The sequence below is a fragment of the Asterias rubens genome, chromosome 21, assembly GCF_902459465.1.
Source record: "Asterias rubens chromosome 21, eAstRub1.3, whole genome shotgun sequence".
In the NCBI taxonomy this organism is placed as follows: Eukaryota; Metazoa; Echinodermata; class Asteroidea; order Forcipulatida; family Asteriidae; genus Asterias; species Asterias rubens.
Window position 1 is genome coordinate 3,574,441 of NC_047082.1, and position 26,827 is coordinate 3,601,267.

At 39.2% G+C, this 26,827-nt stretch overlaps 4 protein-coding genes across 4 annotated transcripts; 2 read left to right on the plus strand and 2 right to left on the minus strand.

The window, feature by feature from the left end:
• The first annotated feature begins 664 nt into the window (after positions 1-664).
• On the plus strand, positions 665-8,601 carry LOC117304847 (cytochrome P450 2J2-like). The gene is made up of 5 exons (XM_033789470.1): positions 665-1,392; positions 2,911-3,068; positions 4,019-4,656; positions 5,335-5,659; positions 7,832-8,601. The coding sequence occupies exons 1-5, from the start codon at positions 1,211-1,213 to the stop codon at positions 8,014-8,016; spliced, it is 1,488 nt and encodes a 495-aa protein (XP_033645361.1). The 5' UTR covers positions 665-1,210; the 3' UTR covers positions 8,017-8,601.
• Positions 8,602-12,030: 3,429 nt separating this feature from the next.
• Positions 12,031-14,317, minus strand: LOC117304573 (acylpyruvase FAHD1, mitochondrial-like). Its single transcript, XM_033789098.1, has 3 exons — positions 14,233-14,317; positions 13,451-13,547; positions 12,031-12,964 (listed from the first exon to the last, which is right to left on the minus strand). The coding sequence occupies exons 1-3, from the start codon at positions 14,301-14,303 to the stop codon at positions 12,458-12,460; spliced, it is 675 nt and encodes a 224-aa protein (XP_033644989.1). The 5' UTR covers positions 14,304-14,317; the 3' UTR covers positions 12,031-12,457.
• A 1,056-nt stretch (positions 14,318-15,373) lies between these two features.
• LOC117304711 (annexin A7-like) lies at positions 15,374-18,491 on the plus strand. Its single transcript, XM_033789309.1, has 3 exons — positions 15,374-15,633; positions 17,059-17,178; positions 17,959-18,491. Exons 1-3 carry the CDS (start codon positions 15,592-15,594, stop codon positions 18,232-18,234), a joined length of 438 nt encoding a protein of 145 aa, XP_033645200.1. The 5' UTR covers positions 15,374-15,591; the 3' UTR covers positions 18,235-18,491.
• A 2,499-nt stretch (positions 18,492-20,990) lies between these two features.
• LOC117304749 (monocarboxylate transporter 13-like) lies at positions 20,991-25,938 on the minus strand. The gene is made up of 6 exons (XM_033789352.1): positions 25,842-25,938; positions 24,249-24,542; positions 23,282-23,790; positions 22,211-22,439; positions 21,558-21,701; positions 20,991-21,193 (listed from the first exon to the last, which is right to left on the minus strand). Exons 1-6 carry the CDS (start codon positions 25,936-25,938, stop codon positions 21,045-21,047), a joined length of 1,422 nt encoding a protein of 473 aa, XP_033645243.1. The 3' UTR covers positions 20,991-21,044.
• Between the last annotated feature and the right edge of the window lie 889 nt (positions 25,939-26,827).

The following is a 26,827-nucleotide window of genomic DNA, read 5'->3' on the forward strand; positions in this document are numbered from 1 at the left end:
TCATACGATCCAGTCCTTTCATGTCTTTATTGTAATCCGTTAATCTCTGGATTATCCCTGATGAATTCTTGAATTAATATCAACTACGAGAACGGACTTGAATAACTCTACAGAATATTATTATTAGTAACACGAACATTATTTTTCGAATAAATTTGTTGGCCTCGACTCACTTTGGCCATAGGCCCAGCAGGCAGACTATTGTATAGTTACTGCACCCGAACGTATTATGGTACAATAGGGTGTCATGCAACAACCAGACCCATTCAGTTCAGGAACACTACAAATTTGCATCGGAGATAAAGAATATTCATTTTGGTTTTTACCCGTGTGCACCGATGTGTGTTATGTACTGTATACTCAGTACTTCGGATCAGTTTCTGAGGCTATCAGTCTGAGTGTCAGACTAAGGCCGTGTCCGAAACGGCGACTTCGGCTACAGCTACGGCGAGATCGCGCGCGTCTGCCTATTCTTCAACACTGGTAGACGCGCTGATCTAGACGTAGCTGTAGCCGAAGTCGTCGTTTCGGACACGGCCTAATTATACCACCACCAAACAACAGGAGTACATGTACAATGATATTGCAAGGAGATTGGTTCTGGCTGAAACACGTGTGGACACGATAGCCTCATCAGGCTGAGTCGCAGCCAATCGCGCGCATCTTTGGTATCACCGACGATGATAACGTCGTACTTGGGCCTTTATCGCGCCTCTCACAACCAATCAAGGCCATGCTTACCGTGGAATTCTGTGTAAGCTTACATTGTACATCCTATAGAATAGTGTGCTTCACTCTGCTCGGTGGTAAGCACAGTACTCAGCGGTAAGCAGAGCCATGAAAGTGGACCCTGGTTAGCTGAGGATTATAGACCGGTCCTACTAAAAGCCAACAACAAGCCGACAACGCCGACAACAAGTCAAGAGCACCGACAACACGCCGCCAACAAGTTTTTAATACCTCAAAAATGGCAAATAAACCATAGATATAATTATTAGAACTGTATGTGTTCTGTAACATAAACATAAATTTAATGGAAAAACCCCTCACACGCACATCTGATCAGTCGATCTCTATGAGTGGACGATAAATATTATTGACTTGATTGTTGAGTGAACCATTAAATAGTCTGTCTTCGAAGCTTCGTCATAAGTGGTGAGCGAATCACACGTGTATGTTGATGTGGTAAGCAACTATTGGACTAGGAAGCATGGATCTAGCTTTCGTTGTTTTTGGTGCTGCTGCAGTGCTCGCGTTCATCATTTTTGTAAAGAAATCTCTCCAAGGTGCCCCGCCGAACCATCCGCCTATTCCAAATCTTCTGCCTGTTTTATGGGATCGCTGGTATCATGGAGTGGACATCGGAGACAAACCTCACGAAATCTTCCACTGGTAAGACCATTTGGTTATACTTATTCCTCTTAAATTACTTATTTATTATTTATTTCAAAATCTTTATTATACATAAAGGTCCTGTGTCATCAAAATGAGAATAAGGAAAAACATATCTTAAAAAATGCTTTCATTCAGAGTAAAAATATTTAACAGATTTTAAAGATAAACAAAAAGAGGATTAAAATTAACGTAACGATTGATCTGTTTGTATGTATTTTTAAAACCACCAATAGACGATGCATTCTGGGTTTTAATAGCAGGTAGCTTGTTCCATAAAGAGCAGCATTAGAATAAATAAAATATTGCCTACACATTGTAAATGATTTTGTAGAATATACTATGAACAATTTGATGTAGCAATAGTTGAGTGGGTATATTATTATTGGTTTATTTACAAAAAAAACATTCAGTCTTGGCAGCCAGAGGCTGAACTGCGTTTGAAATTACTACAGAACATAAGAAAATATATATACTGTTTTTAAAGTTACAGAACAAAAATAAGAAATATAAAAATACTTATTTATATAATAAATACAGTGATGGGAGAGGGTTTAGTGTCATTCAGGGCTGGATACTCCACGGAGGCAACGAAGGCAGTTGCCTCCATGCCCCCTAGGCTTTGCCTTGGTGCCCTTAAACTGTTGCAGAATTTTACAATTTCCTCATTAGGGAGCTCTTAATCAAGTATGGTGTTTGACTTGCCCTTTCAGAAACGAAGCCTACAGTTCTTGCCTTCATTTATTCGATTTAATGATAATCACGTTTTCGTGCAAGCATGTCTTGTCTTGTTATCATCAAATTAAAACTATGAATATTTCTTCTATAATTAACCTATGGCACTAAAGGATAAAGATCTCAATAAGCCTTTTGAGACACAATGCTACAACACTATGAAGTTTTTGTAATTGTGTGTATACACCCAAACTAAACAGTGCACTCCTATTGCGTCCACCATACCTCAAAAAGACTTATTATATCAATTATTATATTGCTCAACATTGTTGTCATCCAAGTTCGCATTTGATGTGTACCACCAGAACTAAAGCATTTTAGGCAGGGAGGGAAAATAAAAAAAGAAAGAAAAACTAACGCCAAATTGATTACAGGAGACTAAATGTATTCTACAGTATGCACATCGAAGATTTCTTAAAAGGGTATTGTTGATGGGTCAATTACTTAGCTAAACACTATAGTCTGAATCAAGTTTCTCAGACAGTTTGCTCTCATTTTCTTTTCTTTTTTCATTGATGGTGGATGTATTCTATTTTGTTAATTTATTTATATTTTATTGCTTAATTTATTTATATTTTATTGTTTAATGTTATCATTTGATTGATTGATAATTTCATTTATTTATTTAATTATTTCTTTCTTTTCTTATTTATTTATTTACTCTTTTTTTATTGCTTTTTTTTAAACCTATTTTATTAATTTATTTGAAAATTTTAAGCATCAGTGGCCAATGTAAACAAATTATAAAATCATTTAGTTCTTTAATTTTTGCACATTTTGTAGGTTTTACCCCAAGCTTGGTCCAATATACATGATAGACGGCATTTTGTTGAAAATCTTTGTCATTCACGGTGCTGAACTTATACGGGAAGCCTTCCACAACAGGCTGCTTTGTGACCGGCCTTCGGTGAAGATCTTACGGCATACAGTGGATGGAGAAGGTAAGATTTTAAGGGCTGTGGACACTATTGGTAATTGCCAAAGACCAGTCTTCTTACTTGGTGTATCTCAACATATGCATAACATAACAAACCTGTGAAAATTTGAGCTCAATTGGTCGTCGGAGTTGCGAGATAATAATGAAAGAAAAAACACCCTTGTCAAACAAAGTTGTGTGCGTTTAGATGGTTGATTTCGAGACCTCAAGTTCTCAATCTGAGGTCTCGAAATCAAATTCGTGGAAATTACTTCTTTCTCGAAAACTATGGCACTTCAGAGGGAGCCGTTTCTCACAATGTTTTATACCATCAACCTCTCCCCATCACTCGTCACCAAGAAAGGTTTTATGCTAATAATTATTTTGAGTAATTACCAATAGTGTCCACTGCCTTTAAATCAAATACCCATCATTTTAAAGGCTTACTTGGTAACGAGTAATGGAGAGCTGTTAATTAAGTATAAAACATTGTGAGAAACGGCTCCCTCTGAAGTGACGTTTATAGTTTTCGAGAAAGAAGTAATTTTGTCACGAATTTGATTTCATCTGAAAGCACACAACTTCGTGTGATAAGGGTGTTTTTTTTCTTCCATTATCTCGCAACTTTGACGACAACATTTTCACAGGTTTGTTATTTTGTGCGTATGATGAGATACACCAAGTTAGAAGACTGGTCTTTGACATTACCGAAGGTGGTCTATAAAGGCATGTTTTAGAGGGCCCAACAACTGTTGATTTCGCGTTATCAAGCATTCCCAAGTTTTTATGCTGACATTATTTTTTCGAGTAATTACCAAAATGTGTCCTGTGCATTTAAAACGATCGGTTCTAGGCGCTCGTATTTACCCGTCCAAACTCGAGACTTGAATTAATCCTGGCATTTCGTGAAATCGGCTGGACTGCTTGGAAAGAACTTTAATTAACTGGGGATTCTCTTATTGTGAAATGTTTCAGGAGTAGCTTTCTCATCCGGCGATGCGTGGAAAGCCCAGAGAAGGATCGCAATTACCTTCATGAAGGATTTCGGCTTGAATAGGACAGACTACGGGGACGTGATTGGGATCGAGGCCGAGTGCCTTGTGGCTGAGATGAAGAAACAAGAAGGAGAAGCCTTCGACCCGTACATCCTTCTGGCCAACGCCGTGTCAAATATCATCTGCAAGGCGGTATACGGCAAGAGGTACGACTATGACGACCCGAACTTTAAGCGGCTACTCCGGTCCATCTCCCGTAACATCCAACTGATCGGGGGGATGACGGGGTTCCTGCAGATCCTCCCCGGGGCACATTGGTTCGCGCGGTTCCTCCCGCCCGTGCGAGAACTTGGGAAGAATCTTCAACTCATCAGTGACTTTACCGCGGAGATTGTGAAAGAGCACCAGAAGGATTTCGATGGGGAGCACCCGCGGGATTTCATCGATGTGTACCTTAAAGAAATGGCGGCTGCGACGAGTGATGAGAGGTCTAAGATCAGGTTGAATGACATGTACGCAACGGTGGGGGATCTGTTTATTGCTGGGACTGAAGCAACGTCTACGACAGTTCGTTGGGGGATGCTGTACATGATGGCTAACCCAGAGATACAGCAAAAGGTAAGACGCAGTTTCACGGAAACAGTTGCTTATAGCGCGCATATCCGGCACTCAGTGACGCTCAAGGCGCTTTAACATTCAGTATTTTCCTGCAAGGTATGTGGGACTACATTTTAGTTATGAGACCTACTCCTTCAGCACCATGTAATGGTCTACAAGTTGCGCAATATAAAGACAATCAAACCAGGAGCACCGTGGAGAACCCCTTCTCTTTTTGATAAGTGTACTGGGTTCTTTTACGTGCGTGTGTCAATATTTATTGAGAAAATCTATACATACTTCATTTATCCAAGGTCAAAATGAGTTTTGTGATGCAATTAATTTTCCAACAGATAGAGTCCACAGTCTGTGAGAGTGTGTAAGCTACAAGTTTCTACCTCGCGTTAAAATGGTGTTAACATAATCATCAAGGCCTGTTTGATACTCTTTCGGAGCGAAACAAATGAAAAGCTAACTTTTCTTTTTACAAAAATTTCATTTGACGGGTATGAAACTGACTTTGGTAACCCTTTCAACCCATTTTTATAAGGAGTCTGTTGGAAAATGAGTGGATCACTATCAAAAAATCTGAATTGAATGCAAAACGTGTCACGGTACCACTATTCAAATGTTTCAGTTGCCTTTGGTTTGGTTATTCTAACCTGTATTCTTTGGTGATTTTTGTTTTACTGTATGTAGATACAGCATGAGATGGATAGAGAAGTTGGCAGAGACCGTGAGCCCCGCATGTCCGATGCCGTCAACTTGCCCTACACCCAAGCCTGCATCAGCGAAATATTCCGCCTTGGCAATGTTGTACCACTCGGAGCACCACACAGGGCGTCACAAGACACCGTGCTCGGGGGATACCATGTCCCTAAAGGTAGCATGGTGTTTGCTAACATCGGGGCCATAGGTCTCGACGCAAATAAATTTCCGGAGCCAGAAAGATTCAACCCGGAAAGATTCTTGGACGAGGGTGGGAAGGTCATTAAAGGGGAGGACTTGATACCGTTTTCTACAGGTAAGAATAACATTTCAATATTGACCCAACCGTATTTTAATTGGGGGAAAAATTACTTTAAAGGCAGTGGACACTATTGGTAATTACTCAAAATATTTATTAGCACAGAACCTTACTTGGTAACGAGTAATGGGGAGAGGTTGGTATAGTATAAATCATTGTGAGAAATGGCTCCCTTTGAAGTGACGTAGTTTTCGAGAAAGAAGTAATTTTCAACGAATTTGATTTCAAGACCTCAGGTTTAGAATTTGAGGTCTCGAAATCAAGCATATGAAAGCACATAACTTCGTGTGACAAGGGTGTTTTTTCTTTTACAGTTATCTCTAAATTTTATGCATATGTTGAGATACACCAAATGAGAAGAATAGTGTCCACTGCCTTTAATTGGGAAAAAAAATGTTTGTAAATGCACTGTACACGTTTGGAAATTACTCAAAATACATATTGGCATAAAAACTTTCTTGGTATTGAGCAACGAAGAGATGTTGATAGTATAAGACATTGTGAGAAACGACTCCCACTGAAGTAACGTAGTTTTTGAGAAAGATGTAATTTCTCATCAAAATAATAAAAGACTTCTGGCCAGAAGCCTTTTATTCCGATCTGAAAGCACACTAACTTGTACAACAAGGGTGTTTTTTTCTTTCATCATTTTCTTGCAACTTCAACACCAATCGAGCCCAAATTTTCACAGGCTTGTCAATTGTAAGCGGAGATAAGGCAATGTAATCTTCATTTTTTAATTTTCAGCTTGGTAGCTACTAATCTGACTTTATCCGATAGTCAGTGCCGTTTCCGGGATTAGTATAGAGGCCATAGTCATTAGATGATATTCAAAGGCACTGGTAATCAAAACAATTGCAAAAACTTACTTGGCAACGAGCAATGGAGAGCTGTTGAAAGTATAAATCATTGTGAGAAACAGCTCCCTCTGAAGAGGCAATTTCTCACTCAAATATTTAAATACTTGAGCTGAAGCCTTTTATTCTGAAAGCACACAAATTAATAATTGTGCAACAAGGCTCTTTCATTATTCTCTTGCAACTTAAATGAGCGATTGAACCCAAATTTGCACAGGTTTATTATTAATGATACATATGGTGGTTGGTAACCTTTTTTTTTTTTTTGAGGGGGTGGGGGTAGCTATTTGATTTTGTGCTTACAGGAACACGTTGCCTCGGATCGATCGAGTTGGTCTTTGAAAAGCGTTTGAAACCGTTTGTTATAAAATGCATATTATGATTAGAAAGTTATTTTAAAAGTAGAATATAATGATCCAAACATGCCTCGAAATTGCACGGTTTTCCTTTTACGTCGTCGACTAACACGGTAGGCCATTTATTGGAGTCCAATTTTTGACTCCCGTATATGGCCGTGTTAGTTCGCGACTTAAAAGGAAAACCGTGCAATTTTGAGGCATACTTGTGTGGATCATTATATTTTACTTTTAAAACACCTTTCTAACCATATGCAATCCATAACAAACGGTTTCAATCGCTCTTTAAAGACCAACTCGACCGATCCAAGGCAACGTGTTCCTTTAACTCAACATTTTTCCTATCGCCACATACTGTAGCATGCTTATGGTCAAGTATAAGCTTGCCTGGGAAAATGACGTGTGTAATTATCAGTACCAATCACGCCAGCATGGTAATCATAACCTCGATTTGCACATAATATTACAACATCGTTCTTCGATTAAAACTTGCGCAAGGAATAGTCACAATGACGGCCCTGCCACAAGTCAACCAGTCGGCTCTCTTTGTAGCAAGATTGCTTGGACTCGGATTGGCCAAATTACCTCTTTACCCGTTGATATAAGACGACGGCAAAACAAAGAAACACAAAGCAGAAATGAGATTCGGGACTTTAGAATGTACACTTTATAAACAGAACCACTTTATGTCAGTGCTCTTCATAGCGGAGAGTGCATGGTTGTTCATCCTCGAGAATTAAGCGAATAGCCCCGACTGCATAGATGGTTTCCACATGACGTCATAGACCGCCATCTTTGATGTTGTAAAACAATGGGAAGTGCACGCGTTGCGCACGACTCTCAACCAATGAAAGACATTCACGCGTGCACGTTTCATCAAAGATGGCGGACAATGCAAGGGGTCTATTGTGATTTAGCCTGACAAAAGAGATTCACGTTATTGTGCACCATTTCAGGTCACCGGATGTGCATCGGGGAGCAAATGTCCAAGACAGAAATGTTTGTCTTCTTCACTCGCCTCATCCATCGATTCACCTTCAAGAAACCAGAGGATTCGCCACCAATCTCCTTCAAGGCAGTGGCTGGGGTCACACTCTCGCCTCTCCCATTTAAATTATGTGCCATTCCTCGTGACAACTGAACTGCCAGTACGCCACAGAGGAAGGGCAACAACAACCGGAGTCAGTGACGAGCGACTGTGCATTGGTTTCCAAGAAACTCTATCAAATTATTTACAAATTTATTACTTCCAATTCTTGCATTTTGTTGTAATTGTGGATAATTTTGGAGAGGGTTACTTATTTTAAACAGTGTCAGTACAACCGTGGAGGAAGGACAACAACCAGAAACGGTGATAAAAATACTGTACATTACTTTCCAAGAAACATTAACACAATTTATTTACAAATCGAGTTCACTACTTCTTCCAGTTCTTGCATTATGTTGGAACTTTAGGAAGGGTAACTTATTTTCAATTTTCTATTGTACATAAACCAACAGTGTGTAAAGTAAGTTTGAAATGTCAGTGCAACCATGGAGGAAGGGCAGCATCAATAGCCGGAGTCAGTGCTACAAATACGAGAGACTGTTCTTTGGTTTCGATTATCACAATTTATTTACACAATTGTCGAGTTTATTACTTACAGCCTTGAGAAGGGTAACTTATTTTCAAATTTCTATACACCAACTAACGGTGTTCTTACTTTGTGTATCTCAACATTATGCATAAAATAACAAACCTGTGAAAATTTGAGCTCAATTGGTCGTCGAAGTTGCGAGATAATAATGAAAGAAAAAACACCCTTGCCACACGAAGTTGTGTGCTTTCAGATGCTTGATTTCGAGAACTCGAAATCAAATTCGTGGAGAATTACTTCTTTCTTGAAAACTACGTTACTTCAGAAGGAGCCATTTCTCACAATGTTTTATACTATCAACACATCTCCATTGCTTGTTACCAAGTAAAGTTTTGATTTTTATGCTAATGTTTATTTTGAGTAATTACCAATAGTGTCCACTGCATGAATGGATGCTTAAACAATGACTATTCTGAACAATCATGTGGGTATTGCGTTAACTCGCCAGGAACCGTAGATACTGGCATTCTGATGGCAGACTTAACAGCCAATCAGATGAATAAGCAATGTATTGAATATTCATAACTCTTTCCGCAATCACATTCCTCCATCCGGTAATTGCTTATGTGGTCATGATTAGAATGATATGGGGCGAGGGTGGCGTGATGTTAAATGATAAAAGTCAGGGCATGGTCATTTAGAATGATACGGGGCGAGGGTGGCGTGATGTTGAATGATAAAAGTCAGGGCATGGTCATTGGGCGCCATAGTATCTGTCAGCCTGGCTTTGGTGGTTCACATCACGTCTGTGACTATATCTACATTTTGGAAGTTTGTTTTTAATTTGTTATTAAACCAGTTTATATGTACTAAGAAGGAGTTACGCCGCCCGCCCTGTGTATGATGTGTGTTTCCCACTTTCCCCATGTCTATTTATAAGAGCCATCTGGAGAATGTCGAGGGTTTGAATCCCACCAAACCAACCAACCAAATAAACATTAAACAAGTGCTATTCACAAGGCATCAATTTAACTGGGTCCCTTGCTTAATTTTACCATGGTTGTAAAATGTAGCTATGTTTGACAAGATTTTTGCAAGAAAACTTGGACAATAGAATTTTTTTTTTGTCCTTTCACAGGTGGTACATTTTGTAAAATTTGACAACCTCAGCAAGGTATCCTTGCTAACGTGTGAAAGGGGCTTAACAAACAAGAAGTGCTGTTGGGGATAGTTAAGAGGTTAACTTTTATCTCCAATTATCTTTTACTATTCGAAGAAAGACACTGACTGGTTTTGATACCTTTGGTTGATCAAGTTTTGGGCCAGGACATGGACCCCTACTCGTTTTGAATGAAGATGTATTTATGCTGTGTTATTTACCTGTAGAAGTTTCAGCTTAATTAGTCATCAAGTTGTTGAGAAAAAGTGAAAATCACACAGAGCAACGTTTTCAGGAGAGTCGCGTAAATCGCGTAATACAAATGTTCGTGAAATTATTAAATGTTCTTTATCCCCGATGCAAATTTAACATTTATTATATCGTTGCGGTACCCGCTGCCAAAAACAAAGGATTCGAACTGCCTCTAGCTACCGGGCAATCTCGGTAGTCTAGTTGGTAAGACACTGCTCTAGATTGTAAGGGTCGTGGGTTCGAATCCCACCCGAGTAATAAGCCTGTGAATTTGTTCACATGACTCTTATGGGTAAAACCAAAATTAATATTCTTTATCCCCGATGCAAATTTAACATCTATTGATTAGGTCGTGAAATTGTTTTACTCATTTCTCAAAAACAGCACATCAGCAAGAAATGTTTTAAGAGAAGCTTTCTAACATCATTATCTTCAAACCGTGCAAGTTGAATGAAGTTTAAGCTTTATGTAAATTGGACGTATAAGTTGTGTTCATTGTGTCTGAACTAACGAGATAGCCTGACCCGCAAGTTGCCTGTTGTATCCGTTAGTGATCGTCCCCGAGGACATGAGACCTTGGGCTGACAGTAAACACATTATAAGATCTTCTTATTTAAACAACCAACGAAATTTGCGGGTTAGAAGTTCAAACAAGTTCAAGTGTTAGCCCGCAGGTGCAAGGGCATTTTACACCTCTGGTTCAAAACAAAACGAGCTCACATGACGACTGGTACAGAAGAGAGTGAAAAAACAGCTACACATCATGAAAAGATATCTAGTCATCACTTTATGTAACTTGTGCGCGTCTGATTTATACATCAAAGTGAATTTGCAAAAACAGTCATCAACACATAAAGTTTAACCCAAAGCAAGCTGGGTTGAAATGGAAGTCACTCGAATTCATTATACATTGGTATTAGTTTCTCGCAACCGAACCTCAATGTATAAAAACAACCTTGTTCAGCGTGGGGTTGCATACTGGAATAATTTGGATGGTGCTGTTAAATCTGCAACCACTCTACCTGTATTTTGTCCTATGTTCATGTTACCGTACCTTGGCAGTACCAAATGTGTGTCTGTCCATAGGTTAGGGAACAAAAGTATCTCGCTTAACCTTATACCTTAATGTTGTCTTTAAATTGCTGCTTATTGACCATTGTGTATCTACCCATACATTGCTTTTGTAATTTCGACATAAATGTGCGTTATTGTATTATTCTATTGTGACATCATTGACAAATAAAAAACTGAATGAATTGGTGAACATGACCAATAGTATGATGGTACATGCATGTTATCAAAACATTAGTTGATTTTGTCTCGACTTGGTGACCCTGTTCTTTTGTATTAGAAACCGTTAGAGGGCGCTATACATGGACTGTTTTGGAGGCCGCGCAAGGACTAGGCAAGTCTACACATCTGGATCGTTGATCCACACATCTGGATCGTTGATCCAGATGTTTGTGAGATACAGATATCTCTTCTTCAATAATTCGTGTTGCGGACAGTAATTCATGTAAAAGGCGACAGCTCAACAAAACCAAAATAACATCACTTACGGATACTTAACCAAAATCCATAAAAAGTTACATGAAAACAACAAGAACAGTTGGTCGGAATGCTGTGTTTCAAATGATAATTATTCCCCTTTATTCAGTTTAATATCAATTTCAGAAACATATTTTAATAATATTTTTATGCTACAATTGCTTTTATTTTTATTATAAAAAAACACTATAAATTATGAAATAATTCTTGTAATCAACATTTATTCTAGGCAGTATTTTACATTTGCATCCTCTCACAAGAACAAATGAAGCAGCTAGTCTGTTGCCGCCACTTTTGAGACCAACAATGAAAAAAAAAGCAAGTGGCCAGAAATAGTAATCTTAAGGCAACCATCTGAAAGAGTAAACCTATACAAAATATGATATGATAAATATTGATATCTGAAACAAAAAGTCGCAAAAACAAAAAGTCGCATCCCCTTAAGGTGATCCCCTGGCTGCCGCTTCCCAGGTTGTATCTTAATTTGGGTGTGATCCCTTGCTACACCTTGTATGGCTTCTGACTGGCACCCCCGAACAAACAAATGGACAAAATAGGGACACCGCCAACATAGGGCTAGATAGCTCAGTTGGTAGAGCGCTGGCACGTTAATCCGGAGGTCGTTGGTTCGAATCCCACTCTAGTCAATTCTTTGTTCAACCCCAAAAATCATTCCTATAAAAAATCATCAAAAATTACAATGAGATTATACTTAAGCAGCACCTCTTAGTAATAAATTGATAAAAATTTATTTGAGTTAACCTCCACCTGTGACGTCATGCAATTCTTCCAGCGCTCCATTATTTTGATTAAATGGCGCGATGGCCAACTTTATCAGGCCATGTGTGCGAAATAATGGAGCACTGGAACAATATAGCATGACGTCACATTTGGAGGTTAAGTCACATAATGCCCTTGGTGTACGCGCCATTTGTGGGATGGGAATGTTGACCCCAGGCTTTGCCCTTGGCCATTCCTACCCACGAATGGCGCGCACCTCTAGCATTATCTTAAAGGTATTTTGTCAAAACATAATAATTAAGGTTCTACATATCAGCAACTGTAAACGAAATGTTCAGTTTATCTGTCGTAGACGAGTTCTCTCTGAGACCACACGTGATTATGTCACCACTGGACACTGGTCCGACACCAGCAGGTGTCCCAGTCAGTATAAGGTCCCCTTCTTGAAGTGTGATGTACTTGCTGATGTAACTCAGCAAAGTGGGGATAGTAAAGATCATGTCTTTGGTGTTACCGTCCTGTCGCATCTCCCCATTGACTTTCAGCCAAAGCTGGAGATTTTGAGGGTCAGGTATTTTCTCCTTGGCGAGAAAACCACTCACAGGGCAAGAGGTGTCGAACATCTTCGCTAATGTCCACGGCGCTCCTTTCTTCTTGATGGCGTCCTGAAAGTCCCTGGCCGTCATGTCTAGAGCGAGGGCGTAACCGCCCACATGGTCCATTGCCGAGGACTCGGAGATGTTGTTACCAGGTTGTGATATGACCACACCCAGTTCAACTTCATGGTGAAGATTTTTACATCCGGGCGGGGCCTGTTGATAGACAGTGATGCAACATTAACAAAAGGATAAATATCTCATCTTTGGCCTGATAAATAAAAACACAACCCCCAAGACTGATGCTGTGCTCTTAGAATATGATTTCTGTTTGAAGGCACTGGACACTATTGGTAATTGTCAAAGACCAGACTTCTCACTTGGTGTATCTCAACATATGCATAAAATAACAAACCTGTGAAAATTTGAGCTCATTTGGACATCAAAACTGCGAGATAATAATGAAAGAAAAAACACCCTTGTCACACGAAGTTGTCTGCTTCCATATGCTTGATTTCGAGGCCTTCAGCACCTCAGCAAGACATTTTTTAAGGGAAGCTTTCTACCATCATTATCTTCAAACTGTGCGAGTTTAATGTCAATCTGTGGACGTTGTGTTTTGTGTCCTACAAAAAGTACCCAGCAGACCCTTTAAGTTACCACAAAACTCAACCCCAAATATAATTTGTTTACAATTCTTACTTGAATAGGAGTGCCTTCAGTGATGAAAGCCGTGGTTGGCTTTAGGAAGATGAGTGGTTCTGAGGGCAGAGGGTTTCCTAGCTCTGAGGCATGGGCCCTGTGAGAGAATACAAGAAGACAACTCAAAGTGATTTAATTGTAAGTAAATATTTTTGTGGTATTAAAATGGTAAAAATATATATTCATAAAAAATACCCCAGACAGTTTCTCTACTCCTTTTGGAGGAGAGCGCGTCACGTGGGGGTGTTTAAACCTTTGATAATGACCAGCTGGAGCTGTTTATAACGAGCTGGCTTCCGCGTGTCGGGCGCGCAAGATTATCACGCAGAATGCAATTCATAGCTATAAGAAAACAGTCTGAAAGCTGTTAAGCAGAAAATACTGCATAGCAAATTTCTATGCTAAGCAAAAAATGGGTGGGGCACCAAAGCCACCAGTCAATCAATGTTACAAAGAGTCAAAACTTTAAATGTTTTTTCGGCGGGCAACCAGTTTCTGCTAAAAGTAATATTTTTCTATGCTTAGCAAATTTTTGTGCTTGCAAGCTTAGATAAGAGGGAGAAGAAAATGTATAATGCAACAGAGACTGGCGCCCCTGTAAGTAAGAAAACCGTCATGTGAATCGGATGATCATGAACTCTCAACGTAAATGAACGTAATCTGGACTGGTTTGTAAATCATGCCTGAGAGAAAAAAGCGGGAGTGAATGCATTTGATCAGGTAATTTAAGCAACATCCAATCTTTATAATAATAGAACGTAACGAATAAATCTGTTTCTTACGCGTAATTTCGACCAACGCAGACAATCTTGCGACCAGTTTCCACGAAACGAGACAAATTGGAAGTCGCCATGTTGATCAAAACAACGCCCCCTTTTGTTGCCATCCTGTACAGGTTCGTCAGAGGGCGCCCTACGGAAAACTTTCTGTCTGTGCCTGCCCCCACTTTTTCAAGCCTCATTAAATTGATAATTGGATAATATAGGCCTACTATATTTTATTTCATAATGAGTTGTCGCAGGAAACGGAAACTTTTCCCGCCCCACATGCGAGTGTGCCAGAGCCTTATAATACGTCTTTGGTTTGGGGCGCCCTAAGCATGCAGAAGCCCGTGCAGTCACTAAGCTCACGTAGAAGCCACTGCTAAATTTGCTACAATATTCAAAAATAATCTCAACACGTGCTGATGTAAGTCTTTAATCTCTTGAAAATAAATAATTTATATATTTTTTCCAAACAACTAAACTTCAGATTTCTTTACAATTTTTGGCAGGTCGGCCGTTTGGCATCAATTTTTTGCTCATACCCCGGCAGTGCATGGTTTCAATTGTGGTCCCGATTGTGTTCCGAACTTCTTAATTTCGAAAGTGTTCCTGACGGGCCGGTATTAACTTTACAACCAGTGAGCTTTGATATTGAAACTACATTACAGTAATGTGTACTTTGAATTTGACCTGTGGATTAACAGTGACGTTATTGTAGTTTTCCATGAACGTAGTTCATGGTTTATTCTCAAGTGTGTCGGTTTATTTATAGGTATTATTAATGTTGTTATTTCTCTGACGTGTGGCTTTTTTATCATAAATTCAACACCAGCACATTTTTTTCTAAAGAAATAGTCCCGTCTGAAACACTGTTAGTGTACAGAAAATAAAATGCAGCAACAACCAATCACCACTATTTCTTAATATGCTGCAGGGGAAGCCCGAACGAACGTGAGCACATCCTTCATTCTCGTTAAAGTAGTTAATTTTCACGGTTTTTAGCAGCAGTGTGTCACACAAACTATAGTTTCAGTGGAATGAATTTTCTCTTCCAAAGAAAATGAATAATAATACAAATAATTTAAATAATGAAACAAACACAATGTAAATAGTCCCTTTCTGCGTCATCAAATCAAAGTCCAACGACGAATCATAACAAAGATTACAGTGACAAGGTCCAACCGTTTAAACACGCGATTTTTAAACCAATATATAAAGCCAACCAGTTTTATCCAGTCGTTTCTGAAGTGGCCATAAAAGCTTATTGACAAATATTGCGCATCTACACTAAACTGATTCCGAGAGTTGCTGAGTTGCGTTGCTGAGTTTCCGAACGTTGCTGAGTTGCGTTGTTGAGGAATTCGAAGCGAGTGAAAAATGAACCATCGTCACCACGGCCACCATGGATTCGGTCATCATGTGAGTTGAATTTCCATTATTTCTCTCCTTTTTCTAGGCTACCACAATCCCTCCTGACGACGAGCAAAGCATACTGTTAAAACCAGCTCTTTTCGGAGCCAACACTCACACAAAAGAGATTTACACAGTCATTGTTGTACCAGCAAGTTTACTATTTATTTATATTTTTTCCTATACCGCAATACTTTCCATTGGTTTTACCCATACACCGCTTTGTCGGTAATAGCACTGATATTCAGTACTCAATACTCATTCATTGTGTAGCACTTTTTAGGTGATTCTCAATGTAGTCGATTTGGTCATACGTTAATTGAACGGAGAAAACAAGATGTCTAAACCCTTGTAAACTCTTGAAGGTTTTCGGCCTCAATTAACAATTTTAGTTGGCCTATACTACCGATGTGTCTCAGATAAAACTTGCACACTGTGTGCGGGCAACTAACCATAGTTTATTTAAAGATGATTATGTCGGATTTTTTGCCCCAAACATTAAAAAATATATTTTTTGAGTGAATGGTACTTCAAAGAGTATCACCCGCTCTAACGAAAAAAAGTTTAACTTTTACTTTTAATGGTCAGGAACCATGACAACAATTTAAAACGTTTCTTATAAAACACATAAGAATTGGTGCCGTGATATATTGTTGGGATCCCGACAAAAACTAATTTTGAGCACTTTATTTCACTGCTACTAATAATTGGCGGACTTTTTCGAGCAATGGCTCAAATGAAAGCTTGTAACTTTCTCGACCTCCATCAAAATACTTAATGAACTTTAAATCAAATTTTTTGGGTCAAATCGGCCAAAAATCTGACAGCATCTTTAATCGTTGTTAAAACAAGATGGATATCGTTATGTTTTTCATGAACAGCTAGGCCTATTTTAATTTAAGTTGACATTACTGAGCAAGATTCAACGACAGACAGGCCAGCCCGACATGCCCTATGACCTATGACCCTTTAGGATGACTTATTGACTCCAGTTAGAATACTTTCTACTAGGCTTGTGTACAAAATACTGCAGTTTGTATATGTTTTGGGTCAAACTGTCTCTTCACTTCATGAAAGGTTGCTATCTTTGCGGATTGTTCTGTAAGGTCCTTGTATTTTCATTTGATATTTTCCTGTCGTAAATTTTTTTAAATTTTATAATCATTTTGTTATGCGCTTGTGTACATTTTATGGAATGGGCGCAATATAAATGAATAAATTATTAAATTATTATGATTATTAAGTGTGAAATCAACTTTACAAAACACTTTCTACATAGGCTTGTGCACATAAGTACTGCAGTTTGTATTTGTTTGCTGCAGGAACCATACAAGTCGTGTAAATCTGAAAGGGGGGAGGGGCATCGCAAGGTTTACAAAAGACGTAATTAATTTTGACTTGCGCGCTCTAATATTGTACTCTTCTATATTATAGCACCATCATGGCCATCACCATCACCACGGTGGTCTCTTCACAGGTCTTGCTGTGGGAGCTGCCCTTGGTGCAGCAAGTACTAACCATCACACTGAACCCACCAAGGTAGTTCATGTACATGTAAGTACTTCCAAACATGCCCTCCCTATAATGGCAAGGGGATAGAACGGTGGCACGGTTGGCTTGTGCGTAAGGCGCTCGCCTCTCACCAAGGTGACCCCGGTTTGATTCCCAGTCGGGGCCATATGTGAGTTGAGTTGTGCGTTGGTTCTCTGCTGTGCCACGAGGGTTTTCCAGACTATCCGGTTTTCCTCCCTCAGGAAAAAATCAAACACTTTCGATCTTGGCTGTGCTCCGTGGTCATAATGGGTTGATGTGGCAGGCAGCTGAATGCGCCCTTGCATGCCTGCTTCTCGAACACGTTGTAGCCGCGTCCTTCGCAATTCAGCTCTTAGCTGCGAGTAAGGATGATTAGCCCCCCCCCCCCCCCAAATTATTATTATTATTATTATTATTATTATTATTATTATTATTATTATTATTATTATTATTATTATTATTATTATTATTATTATTATAGAAGTAGGCTGGATTATAAAATTAGTTTTTGAGGCATGGCGGACAATTAAAGGAGTGCACTGTTTCGTTTGGGCGTATACAGACACATTTACCCAAACCAAATAGAAAGTGTCGTATGTGTTCACCATATCTCAAAATGGCTTATGGCAGACTTTCAAGACTCTAGGTGGCAGCAGACTTACCAGGTAAATCCATTGCTCTTGGAAATGTGAGCATGCTCAGACTACGTGGCGTCACTTTCTTAACAATCAAAATAGACTAGTGCAAGTCCTAACATCGATACCAATATTATTATATCCCTTCTTTGTGTCAATACTTCAGGTCCCTCCTCCCGTGCAGCAGCCATACCCAGCAGGACAAGTCCCACCTCCAAATCAAGCTCCTTACCCAGGTTACCCACCCCAGACTGGGTATCCACAACAGAATGGGTACCCCCAACAGACTGGGTACCCACAACAGGCAGGATACCCACAGGCGACGTATCCACCGCAGCCTGGGTACCAGACGCAGCCTGGATACCCTTCTGCACCTCCACCTCCTGTCTACCCATCTGCACCCACGTACCCAAACACTGGAGGTTATCCGTACCCTAAATAATATGACAGACCCCCACCCCCACCTCAAAGGAGCTCAAGTGCAAACCGAATACTTCGTTAAAGCTGGTCCATAAGAAGGACCTTAATATATATATATATACATTGCCCATGTGACGTCATTGACCACCATCTTTGATGAAACGAGCACGTGTGAAAGGTTTTCAGAGGCTGAGAGTTGTACACGCGTGTACTTTTCCATTGTTTATCATCAAATATGGCGGTCGATGGCGGTTTGTGCATTCCATATTTTAAAGGCAGTGGACACTTTTGGTAATTACTCAAAATAATTATTATCATAAAACCTTTCTTGATTACGAGTAATGGAGAGAGGTTGATAGTATAAAACATTGTGAGAAACAGCTCCCTCTGAAGTTACGTAGTTTTCGAGAAAGAAGTAATTTTCCACAAATTTGATTTCGAGACCTCAGATTTAGAATTTGAGGTCTCGAAATCAAGCATCTGGAGGCACACAACTTTGTGCGATAAGGGTGTTTTTCTTTCATTAATATCTCGCAACTTCGACGACCGATTTAGCTCAAATTTTCACAGGTTTGTTATTTTATGCATATGTTGAGATACACCAAGTGAAACGACTAGTCTTTGACAATTACCAATAGTGTACAGTGTCTTTAAGACCGAATACTAAAGCATTAATGTGTACATGTTGTGATGGCAGACATGTTTGTGACGTCATGAACCGGGAATACCAGACGGGGTCTAATACATTCAGTCTCAAAGTATGGAAAACCAGTGTTATGCTGGAGAAACGAGTTACCAACCAAACTGTTGTAATAAACATGGCTGTGGCTGGTGTCCTGCAATTTTTGTTCGCATTGTAAAATATATATATATATTACCGTTTTATAAACCCTGCTCAGTGCAAACTTTTCTGAAAGAAAAAACAAATGACTATAACAACAAATTCGCCATCCTGAATGGTCTTATTTTGTTTAAACTATGCCTTGGTGAGGTGTTGATTTAAATCTGCCCAAAGAACATCATAGTTTATATAAAATAAAATAAAACAGATTACACTAAATCAACTAAAAATCGACACATGGAAGCAACAAGTTTTAGGAAATTAAATGGATTAGAAAACATGTTATATAATTTAGTATAATAAAAATATCTTTATATTGCTATACTCGAAACAATAGATTGTGGAATATTAATTTAGATATAACGTAATTGTGAAACATTTTATTTGATTAGAACAAGTAATGTTTACTAAGAACGTAACTTTGAGTTTCAAGTTTTTCAACCGAATTTGTTTCGGTTTTTTTTCCTATCTGTTGTACACTCACCCGTATGTCATGTTTCGCAATAAATAAGTTTAAAAATATATATGTATAATCCAATTTAAGAGGATGCGTTTCTTTCTTATTTCTCCTTTTGTATTCAACGTTTCAGAAGTCACGACGCTGATTTGATGGAATTGGAGACTTTTGGGACGCTTGGTGGCAGCAGACTTACCAGGTAAAATCCATTGTTCTCGGTAATGCGCGCAGGCTCAGAACTACGTAAACAATGAAAATTTACCTGGTAAGTATGCTGCCACCTAGTGTTCAAAAGTCTCCCATTCCACAATGGTTCTGAATATTGTTGTATATACATTTTTCATAAAGGGTTAATGGTGTTCATATGTAACTCACATGACATTAGATTATAATTTTAAAGTTGTTTATGCAAAAGTATTTTAATCAAATAATAAAGCAGTTAAAAGATATTACAATTTAAAAGGGAATGGGGATGGACGAAAAGCAAATATAATTCTTTATTCAGGCAAAACACAATACATTAGGTTAAAAAAGTATACGTTTTAAAAAAATAGATAACAAATAAAATATGTTAAACATAATGTAAGAATATTAAATACCGCCCCTATTAAATATCATAAATTGTGAAAATTAATGATAAAACTTGCGATAAACAATTAATGACGCACTAGAGAAAAACAAGGCTACCAAATAACACAAGGAAAACAATAGAATATGGAAATTCAAATAAAAAATGTATTACTTTAGATGGAGCCGTTTCTCACAATGTGTTATACTTTCAACAGCTCTCCATTGCTTGTTATCAAGTAGGTTTTTATGCTAACAATTATTTTGAGTAATATACAAATATTGACTGCTTCGAGTGCTATGGTTAAAACTATGACTCCCGAGGTGATTCCCGGAGTGTTTTATTTTCCCGATGCGAAGCAGTCAATATTTGTTTTATAACACCCCCAAACATTTCTAAATACTGTACTATTAAGTTACAGACCTGAATGCTACAATCCACAGGCATACGACGCGAATACAGATTGCGCAAACTTTTACTGTGCTGCATGTAGTGTCATGTAATCCGAAATGATTACAGACTATTAATTTATCATCCTCGTACACGCAACGGACGTCTGGGTACTGCACGCCGTGTGCTAGTCTTTCGGACTAGCGCACGGCAAACCGATGCACTATCACACGGCCGTGGTCTAGCAAAACTAAGACATATCATGTGACGCGCTCTAAACCAATGAAAAGGCAGAATATTAGTAAGGGGTGTTATAATTACCAATAGTGTCCAGTGCGTATTGTTTGAAGCTTTGCATGTTGTGGATAAATAAGAGAGAAATTATAAATAAATAGTAAACTTGCGGGTACAACCATGTGTAAATCTCTTAGGGTGAGTGTTGGCTCTGAAAAGAGCCGGTTTGGGTCTCGACGTTTCGAACAGCATGCTCTGTACGTCTTCAGGAGAAACACTCACCCTAAGAGATGGACACAAGTTTACTATTTGTGTATAGTTTCTTTTTAGTGTCCAGTGCCTTTAAGACTCTACTGTACTTTCTGGTAGTCCACATGATGTTATCCTTCTCCTGATTGGTATGAGCAACATTAAACCACCAGATAGAGTGAACATCCCCAATAGAGCTAGCAAACTCAACGTGTAGTCTCCCGTCAAATCGTAAAGTCCACCTACATGAAATAAAAACAAAATGTCATTAACATTAAACAAGATAACAATGCCTATTTTTTACCAACTGGAACAGTCCAATAATGGGGTTCCTGAAGGGACCTCCTACATTGACGGTGTGGCAGGGAGATTCTGTCCCCCTTACGGCAAACTGTGTACAAACTTTTTTTCTGAAAGCGCCCTCTTGTGAAACATCCTTCTTCAATCCATGTAACTTCCCATAAAATATGGGGGAAACATCTCAGGTGGATAGATTTCCCTTGCGAATTTCGAATGTTGACGCCAAAAATATTCAAATAAATGAATTCTCAATCAAGAGTCTGAGAAACCACTTACTGGTCAATAACGTCTGGGGGTAAGACTAACCTGATAAGGGTGCACCAATCAGAACGCCAACCCCAAACGGAAACATTGCCAGTACGGTAGCAATGTCTGATCCGTAGTCTCCAAACAACTCAACTGCAGCAGGAAACGGCATCGCAAAACATATAGCACGAGACAAGCCTGAAACTAAAACATGAAGTTGTAAAACATTAGTGGCGATATCTTTGTTTAAGATTACATATCCAGACTAGAAATTTACAAGTGGGTGTCTTTAAGCGAACCTTTCTTGAAAAAGGGGGTCGTGCAGGGGCAGTCGACATGGAGCGGTTTAAAGAGTGGTAAGGCACTGGACACTATTGGTAATTGGTAATTACTGAAAATAATTGTTAGCATAAAAACTTACTTGGTACCGAGCATTGGAGAGCTGTTGATAGTATAAAACATTGAGAAAAAGGGAAGTTTCTCACTCAAATTAAAATGACTTGAGGCCTGAAGCCTTTAGGCATCTGAAAGCACACAAATTTGTGCACCAAGTGTGTTTTTTCTTTCATTATTCTCTTGCAACTCTCCACAGATTAGTTATTTGATGCATAGGGATACACCAAGTGATAATGCTGGTCTTTAATAATTACCAAAGGAGTCCAGGGCCTTTTGCAGGAGTTGGGGGTTGGTGAGGCTGGGGCAAATCAACTTACAAAATGTGAGGGTATAAATGAGTGGAACCGTCCGTAAAACAGTCATTAGTCCAGACACAGCTCCACCCAGGAAGATACCAGCCGAAAGAACGTAAAGCTTCTGGAATGGAAAGAGGTCGCCTACAACCGAGAGTAGTATCTTTCCACTGATTTCACCGACAGCAAACAGCACAAAAGTAATGGAGATTTGTTCAGATGTAAAGTGTAGGTCGTATTCCATGAAGCTGGCCTATGGTAGATCGGAGAAACGGAGAAATAACATGGTTCATAATCATGTGGCGTTCCGATTGCACAAAATTTGTTGTTATATTAACGGCATTAATCATTTGGTTTTTACAACCTTCAAACTGGAAGAACAAAACTTGATCCAATATGCATGGCATAAATTGGAAAATTGTTTTCGTAGCAGAGAAGTAGCATCTAGAGCACCAAAACCACCTTTGATTGACTATTGCAGAAAACAAACAACCAAACAAACACACAAATACCCCACAACACACCAACAAACAAATATAACAAACAAACAGACAGACAAACAAACATCAAAAGCAACAAAACAAACTTGAATGCACAATATTGGATGTGCACGAAATTGCTGAAATGTATTTGTGCTATTCTCACTAAAAATACAAAAACCATGATCCTCTGATAAAAACACCTTGCCCAAAAGAGTAGCTTAAGCAAAAACATGTAGCTAAAGCATAATAGGGTAATTAGCAAAAATCACATGTGTCACGATGCATCTTGTATGACTGGTATCAAACTAATTTCTGCTTAGCAGAGAATTGTCAAGCAGTATTTTCTGCTCGAGTCTCTGAAACTTGACCCAGCTGCGGGTATTACGAAATGTTGAAATGTTGGCCGTTATTATTACCCTTTTCGAAACCACGGCTTCGGCTTCAGATTCGGCTCAGACTAGTTTTGCCCCGCGGTTGTTTTGACAAATAGCGCAAGCTTTTCGTACGTGCTCATGGCCTCAGACGGACGCGGACGGAGCCTAAAGTCAAATCCAAAGCTGGCGCCGTGGTTTTCAAAAGGGGCCTATGTGTGCTTTATTAACAGCTCTCTTACGAAATTAATGATGACAAATGACAGTCCAATGATGAACAAAACTGAAGAAACAAACCACAACCAGGCGTCAATTTGACGGACGAGTCGGGCATATTTCTGCGTAAGTGTCTGGGCGTCTTGTTCCGACTGAAGTGTCTTCTGGGCTTCTTGTTCCGACTGGAGCGTCATCTGGGCTTCTTGTTCCGACTGGGACGTCTTATGGGCTTCTTGTTCCGACTGAAGTGTCCTCCGGACTTCTTGTTCCGTATGGAACGTCTTCTGGGCTTCTTCTTCCGACTGAACCGTCTTCTGTCCACCATCAGGTTTCTCCTCTATGCCTTGCTCCATCGTCTTAAATTGTATATCATCAATTGTAACGTCTTGTGGTGTTTGGTCAGATTTCGGTTCGGTAAGGAAAGCTCCATGGGCCAGAGCTAAAACCAAACTCCCACCACTCACGATCCGCAGAGTGTTTCGCCAGCCGTAGGCCGCTATGAGTGCGTTGAGAAGAGGTGCACCGCCCAGTACACCTAAATCAGAAGAATCAAGTATATTAACCTTTGCTGTACTGATAAAATATAGGCTTCGAACTGCCTCTCCGTAGTCTAGTTGGTAAGACACTGCTCTAGAATTGAAAAAGTCGTGGGTTCGAATCCCACCCGAGTAATGTGTGTGGTTTTTTTTTTTACAGAACTCGGGAAAGTACTGAGTATACAGTGCTATCAAGTAATAGACCACAATAATATGTGTACAAGGGAAACTAACTGGATACATGTTTTAATTTATTTTTGGATGGACAAAATAAAATTGACTAGAGGGAGAGTTGAACCTGCGACTTCCGGATTACGTTGCCTGGCGCTCTATAAAAGGTGTCCAATGCGATTACAACATGTCATTATGAATGATATCATCGTTCAGACAGGGAAGATTTGTGTAATATGACAATGAAGTATTTTTCCCAAAATACTAAACTTAAGTTTTGACTCACCGAATGATGATCCAAGTAAAGCCAGCGAAGTCCCCCTTGAGCTTGTCCCAGTGAACCAAGCTATGATGAGAACGATCCCAGCTTGGAATATAAAGTTTGCTCCAAGCCCAGCAATAACTCCAAATGTCAAATACGCATAGGCAAGATCTGGTACAAATGATGTAGCTAAAACTCCTGCTGAATACATAACTGCGCCTAGTACAACTACCATTCGGGAACCATAGCGGGTAATTATTGAGGCAGAGATAGGACTGCCACACCCTATTAGCAAATTGGCAAGGGACCCCACCCAACCTGTAAATAACAATTCAAAATCTAAATTACTATTAAAGAAACTAGTATAGACATACTAGGGTGAGGCCATCTTGAATTTCTAACATTTGTATCATTGTTACCAAACCGAGGCTGGAAGAACAAAAAAGTCTGGTTTCCTGTTTGCAAAACGGTTTAACAAGCATTCTTTGTTGTTATTAGATACGAGGAACATGACCAAGATAGAGGCAGCTTAATGGGAACAAACAAACAAACAAACAAACGAATAAACAAACAAACAGACAGACAGACAGACAGACAGACAGACAGACAGACAGACAGACAGACAGACAGACAGACAGACAGACATACAAAAAACCAAACAAAAACATGAAAACATAAAAACAAACAAACAAACAAACGAACGAACGAACGAACGAACGAACGAACGAACGAACGAACGAACGAACGAACGAACGAGCGAGCACAAACAAACAAACAAACAAACAAACAAACAAACAAACAAACAAACAAACAAACAAACAAACAAACAAACAAACAAACAAACAAACAAACAAACAAACAAACAAACAAACAAACAAACAAACAAACAAACAATTAAACAAACAAACAAGCAAACAAACAAACAAACAAACAAACAAACAAACAAACAAACAAACAAACAAACAAACAAACAAACAAACAAACAAACAAACAAACAAACAAACAAACAAACAATTAAACAAACAAACAAGCAAACAAACAAACAAACAAACAAACAAACAAACAAACAAACAAACAAACAAACAAACAAACAAACAAACAAACAAACAAACAAACAAACAAACAAACAAACAAACAAACAAACAAACAAACAAACAAACAAACAAACAAACAACCAAACAAACAAACAAACAAACAAACAAACAAACAAACAAACAAACAAACAAACAACCAAACAACCAACCAACCAACCAACCAACCAACCAACCAACCAACCAACCAACCAAGCAAGCAAGCAAGCAAGCAAGCAAGCAAGCAAGCAAGCAAGCAAGCAAGCAAGCAAGCAAGCAAGCAAGCAAGCAAGCAAGCAAGCAAGCAAGCAAGCAAGCAAGCAAGCAAGCAAGCAAGCAAGCAAGCAAGCAAGCAAGCAAGCAAGCAAGCAAGCAAGCAAGCAAGCAAGCAAGCAAGCAAGCAAGCAAGCAAGCAAGCAAGCAAGCAAGCAAGCAAGCAAGCAAGCAAGCAAGCAAGCAAGCAAGCAAGCAAGCAAGCAAGCAAACAAACAAACAAACAAACAACATAAAACATCATTATTATAATTATTATGAGATGGCACATTACCTGTTAAAACGGCACTTGAGTCAAACTCATTTTGTAAACTCACAAACAGAATACTGTAGTTGAACAGCAGTCCAGTCGCAATAAAGATCTCCACCATTACGATGAACACATTGCAATAAGGACGAAATTTCTTTAAAACTGACGGGCGATTCCGTACTTCTGCTCCGTCCATTTTGAGTCAGTCAAACCATGGAGGTAGAAATAGAGGTCAAACTCACTCTGCTCCTCGGTTACGCAAAGAACGATATGGCTAGTGTAGAAATTGGAACAATTAAGAACTCACTCCGCTGCATGTGCAGTTAATAACGATCATAGTTGTCCCATGTAGCAGATTTTCTACCTTCCGCCCAGGTAGTAGTAAAAAAGCAGGACAGCTCGTTCAGAACTGTCAAGTCTCATCTGAAGAAAAAAAATGTACTCTGCGGCAAGACGGTTCTCTATGGAAAAAACTCTACCTGGCAAGAAGATGTACACATGTTGTTACCGCATTGTAACCTCACCACTGCAATGCATCAAGTACGAACAAGTTGTTAAAGCATTATTACGCTCAACAGCTACTTATAAAAGTAGGCAAGCCTTTGCAAAGTGTTTTGAAAAAAAAACGTGAAATCAAGTCCAATCAACCGTCATAATGACAATAACAGCTATCAGTGGTCGAAAATGTTGAGGGGGAAAAGCAAGGCTAGTGATAACGCCAGAGACAGGCCTCCAGCCGGCGTGTATACATCCACATTTTTATTTTGACTGACATTCATTAGATACGCAGTTAATTCTCTGGCATAGCTTATGCCACTATACAGGTAAGTTATATATATCCATTGATATCATTGTATCCTTCGAATGAAGGATAAAAACACGGGCCCAGTCTACCTGTGAGCTGGCCTATCAAGGTCGTGGGACAAGATCATTGAATAAGCCTACCCGGTATAAATGACTTCTGAAGCATGGTTTACGAAAGGAATTGTACCCATTATCTACAACAGAAA

Excerpts from the sequence above, each read along its gene's own strand:
- LOC117304847 (XM_033789470.1), top strand. The coding sequence starts at position 1,211 with ATGGATCTAGCTTTCGTTGTTTTTGGTGCTGCTGCAGTGCTCGCGTTC. Across the intron at positions 4,657-5,334 it reads ACCCAGAGATACAGCAAAAG|ATACAGCATGAGATGGATAG; the intron begins GTAAGACGCAGT and ends TACTGTATGTAG. Across the intron at positions 5,660-7,831 it reads CTTGATACCGTTTTCTACAG|GTCACCGGATGTGCATCGGG; the intron begins GTAAGAATAACA and ends GCACCATTTCAG.
- LOC117304711 (XM_033789309.1), top strand. The coding sequence starts at position 15,592 with ATGAACCATCGTCACCACGGCCACCATGGATTCGGTCATCAT. Across the intron at positions 15,634-17,058 it reads ACCATGGATTCGGTCATCAT|CACCATCATGGCCATCACCA; the intron begins GTGAGTTGAATT and ends TCTATATTATAG. Across the intron at positions 17,179-17,958 it reads CCAAGGTAGTTCATGTACAT|GTCCCTCCTCCCGTGCAGCA; the intron begins GTAAGTACTTCC and ends TCAATACTTCAG.
- LOC117304573 (XM_033789098.1), bottom strand. The coding sequence starts at position 14,303 with ATGGCGACTTCCAATTTGTCTCGTTTCGTGGAAACTGGTCGCAAGATT. Across the intron at positions 13,548-14,232 it reads TGCGTTGGTCGAAATTACGC|GGCCCATGCCTCAGAGCTAG; the intron begins GTAAGAAACAGA and ends ATTCTCTCACAG. Across the intron at positions 12,965-13,450 it reads CTGAAGGCACTCCTATTCAA|GCCCCGCCCGGATGTAAAAA; the intron begins GTAAGAATTGTA and ends GTCTATCAACAG.
- LOC117304749 (XM_033789352.1), bottom strand. The coding sequence starts at position 25,938 with ATGGTGGAGATCTTTATTGCGACTGGACTGCTGTTCAACTACAGTATT. Across the intron at positions 23,791-24,248 it reads TTTACTTGGATCATCATTCG|GTGTACTGGGCGGTGCACCT; the intron begins GTGAGTCAAAAC and ends CTTCTGATTTAG. Across the intron at positions 22,440-23,281 it reads CATTTGTCATCATTAATTTC|GCCAGCTTCATGGAATACGA; the intron begins GTAAGAGAGCTG and ends GATCTACCATAG.